At 51.6% G+C, this 10,982-nt stretch overlaps 1 protein-coding gene across 2 annotated transcripts in view; it reads left to right on the top strand.

The window, feature by feature from the left end:
• Positions 1-782: 782 nt before the first annotated feature.
• RHPN2 (rhophilin Rho GTPase binding protein 2) overlaps positions 783-10,982 on the top strand; it is a 70,688-nt gene continuing 60,488 nt past the window's right edge. For both annotated transcript variants that reach the window (XM_042231940.1, XM_015100546.3), the window contains exon 1: positions 783-880. In XM_042231940.1, the coding sequence (XP_042087874.1) occupies positions 812-880 (69 nt within the window). In that variant the 5' untranslated portion in view covers positions 783-811. The remainder of the gene's footprint in view (positions 881-10,982) is intronic.

The raw sequence follows: 10,982 nt of genomic DNA, 5'->3' as shown, positions 1-10,982 counted from the left end.
TAAGCGGTTATCCACCACTTTTGTTGCAATACCTTCGACCTGCTCAAAAGTGATAGGGACTCATCTTGCAGTTGAGAAATCTCAAGTTTGAAGTGGTGGTTAAAAAGGGCAGTTGTCGAATCTCGGTCACGGAACCTTTTCTGGGGATTTCTCCTTGGGTGGACCTCTCTCTTCCCGCCATCCGCGACCCCCAGCGGATCTGCCTAGTTTCTGCAACGCGGGTTGGGGGACTGGGGATTGATCACCGAGCCAATCGGTTTGAGTTACCCGCCAAGGCCCTCGGTGGCGCAGCCAACTCCCCAGCGTCCCGGACTGGGCCTGGGGGATCCCGCGCTCCCCCCGCGCCCTCGAAAAGTGGCGTCGGGTCTGGTCACTGTCCCCGCGGCGTGCGCTCAGGAGCCTTAGTTAGACCCACGCGCTGCATTTACGCCCAAGGTTCCAGACAAGAGGCTGAATCCCCAATCTGGGTCTCGCTGCGAGACGCCCCTGCGCCCCTGGGCTGAGGCTGCAACCGCGCCCAGATTAAGCCCCTGAGGCGGGGAGGAGGACAGGTGAAGAGCCCAGGGGCTTGAGCTCGCAGCTCCGCCAACCTAGCCAAGGGCTAGTGCGGCGCGCTGCCAGTTCGGAGTCGGGGCGGGGCCGGGGGCGTGGTCTCTGCGGGCCGCGCCAGGTCTGCAGGGCTGCAGGCCAGGCCTCAGGCGGGGCTGGAGGTGGGGGCGGCCGCGAAGGCGGGGCGGGGGCGGGGCCGGGCGCCCTCTGGGACCAGCGCGCTGCTGAGCTTCAGTCAGTTCTGCGCTCCGGTGCCGCCAGCATGACGGACGCGCTGCTGCCCGCGGCCCCCCAGCCGCTGGAGAAAGAGGGCCACTGCTACTTTCGGAAGGTGGGCGGCTGTGGGCGGGTGGGGAGTCCGCGAGCTCCAGACCTCTTTCCAGGCTGCGGAAGGGGCTGCAGAGCGCGAGGCCGGGGTGGAGCAGGCCGGAAGGGGGAGGGGGCGCACTGGCCGGGGGCGCTCTCGGGGGAGGCTCGCGGTGAGGGGTGCGGCGGCGGTGCACCCGGCGGCCGAGAGCAGGTGACTTCCGGGGCTGGGAGTGGGGGGACGTCCGGGCCGCCCCGCGCAGGTGCCGGCGGAGGACCGGGCCAGGAGGGGCTCTCGGAGTCGCCCCCGCCGGCCGTCCCGCGCGCTTGGGGAAGGGACGGTTCCTCGAGCGCTGGCACCTTGGCGTCGCGGCGCGTGGCGACGCGAGCCCAGCTTCCACCCGAGCGCTTGGCCGTGGCGCGTGGAAGTGGAGCCGCTCAGGAGGGTTGCCGTCCCCTCTTTGCCTCCAGAATGCTTCCAGTGTAAGCCTCTTGGACTTTTTAGTGGTCGGGAGGGGACGGGCTTCGTCTCCTCTGCGCGCGGCAGACCTGAGGGCAGCGGTCTCGCCCGGTTTCCACTTTACGCTAAAGCGGATTTACCCGATTGCTGTGGAGACCTGCGGCGAGTGCGGCTCCGCGGGAGCTCGGTGCATACGGTGGCCTCTCTCCTTGAAGTTAACAGTTCGTAGCTCAGCCCCTCAAAAGAGGCCCAACCCACGGAGCGGGGTCGCTGGGATGCCGGCAGGTGGCACGGCCTGGGCTACAAAGGTGTTTTTGAATCCGAAGTCACGGGGACACCTTCCATCCTTCCTTGTCTGTCCCAGCGAGTCTAAAAATAGCCTTTGGGGCTTGGCCAGGCGGGACTGGGTGGGTTGAGAAGTTGTGTGTGTGTTTTTAATAACTTCTATGGCCGAAGGCAAAGGGCGTAATTATAAACAGGGCAGTGAAACTGTTTCCCACAGAACAATCAATTCCTAATTGTTCCAAGCCTAATGATCGAGCCAGTGAAAACGCTCTGGGCGGCTTCCTCCTTCTCCCTTGACTCTGCCTCGGGGCGTTTTTTTGCTCTCTGGTGAGCAGCAGTGTCCCTCCGGGATGGGCAGGAGAAGATTCTGGGGACCGGTGAGGACAGAGTTGGAAAAATTCTTTTTGGTTAAATTGCTTTTAGCATTAAAAAAAAAAAAAGTAATTTTAAGGTGTATTTAAGTGAAAAGATGTCATCACGGAATTACAGGAGTAAAACTTCTAATTATGTGCGGCATTTGGACAGAGGATCCACAGGCAGTGGAGTTAAAGAAGGAGGCCAGGCCAGGGAATCCTGAGATCTTAGCCCTAGGGCCTCAGACCTTGACTGCCACCCCTCCCCCACCCCCAGAATTGCAGTGTAGCCTGCAGCCAGTGGCTCCCCTGTTCTGAGACTTCATTTCCTCCCCAAATTGTTTGTCTTCTGAACAGGTGGATGTCTGGACCATCTGGGGGAAATGACAGAGGAAGGGGCAGAGGAGATGGTGAACACCTGCCAATGTTATGTTCCTTGGTCTTCCAGAACAGGTTTTCCTGGGGAGGATATGCATAGGACAGGATGGAAGCCCAGGGAGCTGTGAACGGATGCAAAGCTTGAGTGTTTTTCAGGTGGATTCTCCAATGGTAGATAAGAGGATCGTGGGTGCGAAATACGATGAATCACTGGTTTGCAATTAGAAGCATCTCTTCTGAAAATGAGACCTTGTAATGATCATTGTGTTACATCATACTAGTCCAAAGAATGTTCCTAGTACAGGTTAATAAAAGGCATTGATTGGGAACCTTCCCTGAACAAATGCTCCTTGAACGACAGGTAGACGTTACACAGGTGAAGGAGGGAAGAGCATTTCAGGTAGAGGGAACACTGGTGAAGGCACTGGATTGTGAACACTTGTGAGTGAGCCCTCAGGGGTGTGGAGGTGTAACGGGGAACCAGGCCTTTCGGGGGTCATGCATCCTGGATGCAGGGAACGGGAACCTGGGGACCTATCAAAGTGCTTCATTCAGGGCCAGACATGTGAGATCTGTGTCTCAGAAAGACCACATTGAAAGCTGAGAAATCAGTAGGTGAGCGGTGGGGGAGAGGCCAGGGTGGAGCCAGGCAGGGGATGTGGAGGGTTAATCCTCATTGTCTCTGTCCTACTCTGATAGGGACTACTGATGACTTTTCAGTAACTTTAAGTACTAGGTAAACACACCTCACCACATATCCTTCCCACCAGCTTGTACCCCTAAGTCAAACATGGCATCCAGACTGGAGGCAGGGATCCCATTGTGGGCTGTGGAATGAAGAGGGCTTGAGCAAAGGCAGTCAGCAGGGATTGGAAGAATGAATGGACCAGATTGGTGGGAAAGGTGCTGCTCAGCGGAGTCCAGAATGTCTGCCTTCAGTGTCTGGGGGGATGGTCAGGGGCCTCAGTGAGCTGGGGTAACCAGCAAGCTGAGGTAGGGGCAGTGGACTTGAGGCCCCCAAGAGTTATCCAAGTAGTGGTCCCTGTGGGGAGTCCACTCAGTGGACCCAGCAGCCATGAGAGTACCCGGGCTGGAGTTGCAGCTTTGAGGTGCCCCAACGTGGAATGTGGTGGGATATTGTGAAAAAGGACCCAGTATAGAAGAGAAGATAATTTTTCCACGGACCAGGTCTGGGGGTGAGGGTGGGAGGGGGTCCAGGGGGCAGGGCATAGGGATTAAATCATACCAAAACCATCCCTATGCCCTATGCACTTTATTTCTATTATTATTACATCAGCTTCACCTCACATCATCAGGCATTAGATCTCAGAGGTTGGGGACCCCCTGCTTTAGGGGGTTCTTGGTAAATGAGTAAGTGGAGAATTGGGGGCAAAAGTCAGTGTGGGGGAGTACAGGGGGAAGAAGGGCAGAGGAAATAGTTGCGGGAGGGGTATGGGAGAGAGAAGAAAGGTTTGTTTAGAATGAGGAGGGAGGTCTAGGGACTTCTGAAAGCTGAGAGTGAAGACATTGGGATGGTGTGAAGATTCAAGGGAGAGAGCGACAATAACTGTCATAGCTGTCGGAGGCCCCAACTGGTGAGGACTGGAAACAGCTGGGGCACATACTGAGTGGATGAGCCAACTGGGGGCAGGGAGTGAGGACCCCGAGACGGGGGTGTTCAGGGCAGGGCAGGCCCCGCTGTCCAGTCTTTGGGGATTTTGTGCACACTTACCAGGTCAAATTAGTTTCCAGTCAAGTCAGACTTCTTCATTCTTATTCTGTTTATCCTGCCTTCACTCTCTTTCCTCCTTTTTTTTTCTTAAAATGATTTCTGGAACTCCCCTGGGGGGTCCAGTAGTTAAGACTGTGCTTCCAAACACAGGGAGTATGAGTTCGATCCCTGGTTGGGGAATGAATATCCTATATGCCGTGTGGCACGGCCAAAATTAAAAAATAAAACTCACTTGTTTATTTGGCTGCACCATTTCTTAGTTGTGATATATGGAATCTAGTTCCCTGACCAGGGATCAAACCTGGACCCCTGGCACTGGGGGCCCGGGGTCTTAGCCACTAGACCACCAGGGAAGTCCCTGTACTTTTCTTGAACATCCCATTCTAGTCTGTTCATTTAAAAAGCATTTATTGTGTGGCAGCAAGCTCTGAGCTTGATGGCTTTCAGGTCTGGGGGTACACTTTACCCTAACTCATTGTGGCTCCTGTGGCAGTTCATGAGTGAGAGAAAGTCGCTCAGCCGTGTCCGACTCTTTGGGACCCCGTGGACTGTGTAGTCCATGGAATTCTCCAGGCCAGAATACTGGAGTGGGTAGCCTTTCCGTTTGGGGGCCCCATTTCCTGGGATAGCTCAGGCCATGCTTGATTAGACAATTAGCCTCTTTTGCTGTAGTTCAGGGAGCAAGAAGTGGCGGGGTGGGAGTACATGGTCCATATTCAGAGCTGAATTGTGTAACTTGTACACAAAATGAAGATTAATTGCCCGAAAGTCCTCTCTGCCTGCTGGTCCTAGACCCTGAATGTATGAGACAAACCTGGCAGAGAAGGAGGTCCTCTGGCAAGTCAAGGTCTTCTTGGGGTTGTGCAGGATGTGGCTATACAAAGCTGAGGACCCGGATTCAGTTTGGCGCCAGGTCAGGCATGAACACACCCTGCACAGACCTGGCCCCCTGGGTGAGCATCTTGGGTGGGTGGGTGGGTGGGAGTGTCTCTGAATTAAGAACATACAGAAAGTACCGAATACTTTCTGGCCTGTCACGTGTCACAGTATGTTTCTCTCTTCTCTGGTTTCTCATTGTTTTTTTCTTTCTTTTTTTTAAACTAATATGTTTAAATAGAAGTACAGTTCTATACAAATAATTAATAAATTACTTTCTTAAAAGAAGGACCCATGAAAATGGAGTTTCTTTTTCCCAGACAGATTTCTATGCTCAGCCTAACGTGTCTTGGAAGAATGTGTGTTTTGGCCAGGAGTAAATGCAGAGTAATACGTTACCAAGACGCTGCATGCTGAGAGCTGACCCTGTCTCTGGGGCTCTCCGAGGCCCGTAATCCTAAAACTCACAGGAAGATCTGTTCTTGGCCAAGAGAAAACCAGCTGGAGAAAAATCAGACAAAGATGTTTCCCAAGGCTGTTGAGAAGACCTAAATGAAAGGGCTTAGCAGTATAAGGAAGAAGAGAGTTGGTACAAAGTACAGCATTGTGAGACCTTATCTCTGCCTCTCCTTCCTCTGGGAACACTAATGGCCTGAAATGAATTTAGCTCCATTGTTTTTACCCAAGAGCTGGAGGAGAAGTTGTTTCTTATTCACAGAAGCCTTCATTCTGGACAGGGCTCCAGGGTTCATTGTGCCCTGGTTTACGGGCCCTGTTTACTCTGGATTTCCTCGCGGATCCAGCAGAGAAGGAAGGAGAATTTTTTTTTTTTTTTTTGATCCAGTGGCTCCTCTTAGGTCCTCCTCTGCACCATTCATCTTAGTGAAGTATAATTTCCTGTTAGACACATGTATCCTTTATCTGTCTGCATCTGCGTAGGGGAACATGGGCTGAGGAGCCCAGGCTGGGTCATGGGGTTCATCCATTCCATCTTTACTGAAGGGTGATGATATCTCTCCAGGTGTTTGAACCCACCCTTGGAGCTTTTAATCCTTCTCCCAGTGGGGGTGGGGGAAGGAGGAGGTGTAAAAGTTTGTGATGCTATCTGCTACCCACCCTCCACCCACCACCCCACCATGGTCTGAGCCAGATCCTAGAGGCCAGGCTGGATCCAGGTTGAATATAACCTTAGTGAGAGTCTGACCGGCTTCAATGGTGCACACCAGCAGCCCAGGGGGCGTGGTTGACCAACATCTCCTCACCTTTCATTATGGCCAGGAGGGAGTCCCCTGGCAGAAGCAGGGTTTTAGGTGACTCAGAGGAGAGTCAGCACCATAAGCTGTAACACTGTAAATGTCGCTTGCTTCCTGGGGCTATTTGGACAGATTCCAAGCCACCACCTGATGATACAGAGCATTGGCTTTAGCCTGATCACCACTTCCTCCTTTGGCTCAGGTACTGGAGTCTCATGACGCAAAGGCTACCTTGGAGGTGGCCATAAAGGACAGCAGATCCGCAGGTGCAGCGCAGCTCAGCCAGCCCGAGCATCAGACTGAGTGTCTGCAGAGCAGGCAGCAAGGGTTGCCAGCCTGGGGTGAGCTCGCCAGCCTGCAGCACCAGGAACAGGGAAAGATGCAGGTCCCCCTGGCCTTGCTGGTCAGGCCCACAGAGTTTGCTAGGGCCATATGCCTTAGAAAATTCCGTTTCTGTTGGATTCTAAGAGGAGAAAAGGACAGGGGATCAAAACCTGCCACTTCAGAACTAGTTTGTTTTTCTCCAATATTATTGTATTAGAAACTTAACAGGAATTCCCTGGTGATCCAGTGGTTAGGACTCTTTGCTTTCACTACGGAGAGGAGCCAGGTTAGATCCCTGGCCCTTGAACTAAGATCCTATATGGCAGTGGACCAAAACAAGCAACAAAAGAAGTAACAAATTGTTTGGAAAAAGGTAATTATAGAAGTGTACAAAATTACACACATACCAGCCCTGATCTAGATAAGAACTGTAAACTAATGAGTATATCCTGTGTGTGTGTTAGTCGCTCAGTCATGTCTCACCTCATGGACTGTAGCCCACCAGGCTTCTTTGGTCCATGGAATTCTCCAGGCAAGAATACTGAAGTGGGTACCATTCCCTTCTCCGGGCGATCTTCCCGACCCAGAGATTGAACCCAGGTCTCCTGCATTGCAGGTAGATTCTTTACCATCTAAGCCATCAGGGAATACATTCTACCAGTTGAAATAAATGGGTCGTTAGTTGGTTCTGAAAATACATTTGACTCGCAGAAATGTTGTGATCACGAATCTTTGTAGAGTGGCACACACTTTGTACCCACACAATAGGTGTCTATAGATTTGTAGAAGTGACTGAATAATCTTGTTCAGGATTATAGCTACATTTTGGTTCATACTGTGACCCCTAACCCTGTGTGGATGGATGGGGATGCTGGAGGGAGGCACCTGACAGAGACTGTGGAAGGGCAGGAGGCCTCTTTATAAGTGCCAAGTTCATGTTTTAATTTTTATGGACGTGGAAGAGGTAGATTCTGTTCATCCAAACTGCCCTGAATCTCCACTGTGGTGAAAAGTTAAATTAGATGTATTTTTGTGTATTGCAGGGTATCACATGCTATTTCTGTGCTTGCTGGTTGTCAGTTTCTGGCTAACTTATAAACAAACAATTGTGCTTTCCAGAGCTTGGTGGTTGAGTGAGGGATTGCATAATCCTAGGAAGGAGTGAGAAAGTGAGAAAGGCAAAGAAAATAACTTCGCGCACTAGAGAGGCAGCCAAAAGCACCCCGTCTTCCATGCCCTGTGTGAGGGTCTCTAATCAGGAGACCCTGCGTGGTCACCCATCACTCAGTCTCACTCCTGACCTGGAGACCTCAAGTTCACACTGTGCCCTCAGTTTGCTGGAAACATATCTACATGTGTGAGTTTTATCTTTGGCTGTGTGGAAGAAGGGCCTCACTGGTTCTCTGGGGTGTAGGGGGAGCCAGGTGCCAGGCACTGCCTAGAGCAAGTCCCCCACCCTCCCTCCACCGCACCCCTCCTTTTTGGGAGGAAAGATTCCTCCAATGCCTCTGTGTCTGCCTTCCCAGTGACCTGGCCTGTCTGCCTTTTCATTGTCAGTCTCTGCAAATGTAGGTTGAATAGCCTTTCCTTTCTCCAAACCCACTGCCTCTGGTGTTTGCCTAGGTCCTGCTCTTTGTGTGTGTGTGTGTGTGTCTGTTTTTACTTTTTACTTTTTTGGGGGGTGGGGGAGCCATGCCACGCAGTGTGCAAGATCTTAGTTCCCTGACCAGCAGTCAAACCTATGTCCCCTGTAGCGGAAGTGCAGAGTCCTAACACTGGACTGCAAGTAAGTCCCTAGATCCCGCTCTTTTTGTTTGTTTGTTTTTGGTTATGCTGGGTCTTCTTTGCTGTGCGCAGGTTTTCTCTAGCTGCAGAGAATGGGGGCTACTCTTCGTTGCAGTGCAGAGTCTTCTCATTGTGGTAGCTTCTCTTGTTGCTGAGCACGAGTTCTAGAAGCATGGGTTTCAGTAGTTGTGACCCATGGGCTTTAGTTGCCCAAGGCATGTGGAATCTTCCTGGACCAGGGATTGAACTGGTGTCCCCTGCATTGCTAGGCAGATTCCTTGCCACTGTACCACCAGGGAAGTCCCGTAGATCCTGCCCTTAAATACTTGTTTCCCAGCCAAACAGCTTGATTGTTCACAAAGGACATGTGCATGTATATTAACACATAGAGTTTTTACTCTGGATGAACTTACTCTGGTTAGGACTTTTTCTTAGCTGCAGTTACCAGGAGATCTATTCCCAAATGGTTTAGGCAAATAAGCACACTACGTGTGGTTGTCGTCATTCAGGCGCTCAGGTCACTTTAATGGTTGTCGTCATTCAGTCGCTCAGTTGTGTCCAACTCTTTGTGACCCTGTGGACTGCAGCACACCAGGCTTCCATGTCCTTCACCATCTCTTGGAGTTTGCTCAAACTCATGTTCAGTGAGTCGGTGATGCCATCCAACCATCTTGTCCTCTGTCATCTCCTTCTCCTGCCTTCAATCTTTCCCAGCATCAGGGTCTTTTCCAGTGAGTCGGCTCTTCGCATTAGGTGGCCAGAGTGTTGGAGCTTCAGCTTCAGCATCTGTCCTTCCAGTGAATATTCAGGGTTAATTTCTGTTAGGATTAATTTCCTTCCCTGCTGGCTCGGCTGGTAAAGAATCCGTCTGCCATGCAGGAGACCCCGATTTGATTCCTGGGTTGGGAAGATCTGGTGGAGAAGAGATAGGCTACCCACTCCACCATTCTTGGGCTTCCCTGGTGGCTCAGCTGGTAAAGAATCCGTCTGCAATGTGGGAGACCCGGGTTTGATCCCTGGGCTGGAAAGATCCCCTGGAGATGGGAATGGCTACCTGCTCCAGTATTCTGGCATGGAAAATTCCATGGACTGTATAGTCCATGGGGTTGCAAAGAGTTGGACATGACTGAACGACTTTCACTTTCACTTTCCTTTAGGACTGACTGGTTTGATCTGGTATGGTACATTCTTACAATGGAATTCTACTCAGCAATGAAAAGGAACAAACCACTCATAAATATAACAGTATGGATGAATCCCAAAGCAATGTATTGAACAAAATAAGTCAGACACAAAAGAATATATACTATATAATTCCATTTATACAAAGTTCTAAAACATACAAAAGTCTAGGATGATAGAAACCAGAGTCTTGGTTGCCTTGGGGAATGACAAGAATTGTATATTATATATATTTTTAAAAAATGGTGTAAGCAATAAAGGGAATGCATTTGACTCCTGGAACTAAGAAGTCCTGAGGAACGGCTTCAGGCCTGGCTTGATCTAGGGCTCAAATGTCACCCAAGACTCAGTTTCTCAGTTCTGCTCCCCCAGGTTAGCTCCGTTTTGGGGAAGACACTCCCCCGCTCTGGTAACGTGGCTGCAGCTGCCCAGTCTCAGCATCTTCCTAGATTCAGGGCTGATGGGGGAAAGTGAAGGCCCATCCTTGATGGGCTCTGGTTATCCTATGTCAAGTGCTCACCTTGAATCAGACCCGAGGTGAGTTTGGTTTCCAGTTGGCCAGGCATGAGTCAGATGTCCTTCCTCTTGGAAAGGAGGTGTGGGAGCATGAGTCTGCCAGCCTGACTGTTATGGGCTACAAGGTGGGAGAGTGGAAATTGGGTCACTGTGGCCAAAGGGTGTGCGTGCGTGATGTCAGGCAGCCCTCAGCTGGGAACCATGAGAGGGAAGCCTGGGAATTGATAGGTGAGCTGTCCCGATATCCCCACACATTCCTGCTGCTCCAGCTCAACTCAGAGTGGCAGAAAGGACGTGGGCTTAAAGTCCCTCTCTCATCCTTACTGTGTCCAGCATGTTTTGTTTTGTTTTTTTTTTTTTTATTTCACACAAACTCTTGGTTGGGGCAGGTGGGATCTAGTTCCCTGATCAGGGATCAAACCCACGTCCTCTGCACTGGGAGCATGAAGTCTTAACTAACCCCTGGACTACCAGGGAAGTCCCCTGCCTTTAACATCTTGGGTAGCTCACTCATCCTCCAAGCTTTAGAATTGTGGGGTCCAGGATGCTGTACCAGAGCCCACGTGGGCTGTCCAACACATGGGAGACCCCACTAAGCTAGTGAGAAAGCTGAACTTTCACTCCGTACTTGCTTTTCTCGGGTGTTGGCAGTTGGACCATCCTTCCGTGTGTTGAGACGAACGCCCTTGCCCAAGCCTTAGTCTGGTCAGGAAACTGACAGACTCTGTACAGTGGACAGACTCAGGTTCACTGTAAGACTTAAGGACAGTGATCCTAGAGGCCAGGGCAGTTCATTTGCTCCCCCCTCCCCGTCCTCAGTTCCCAGGCCAGGCCAGTCTGACGGGTGCTGCCTAGGTCCTGGGCACAAGCCCACAGTCCAGTTTGGAACAGTGCTTCCTCCTGTTGGGATCCAATGAAGAACTAGGCGTGACTGTGGGTCCCCACTAGTAGAGAGCCCCCTTGGCAGGGGCCAGTAGACAGCA

This window comes from Ovis aries, chromosome 14 (genome assembly GCF_016772045.2).
Source record: "Ovis aries strain OAR_USU_Benz2616 breed Rambouillet chromosome 14, ARS-UI_Ramb_v3.0, whole genome shotgun sequence".
NCBI lineage: Eukaryota > Metazoa > Chordata > Mammalia > Artiodactyla > Bovidae > Ovis > Ovis aries.
This window is presented reverse-complemented; position numbering and strand designations above follow the sequence as displayed.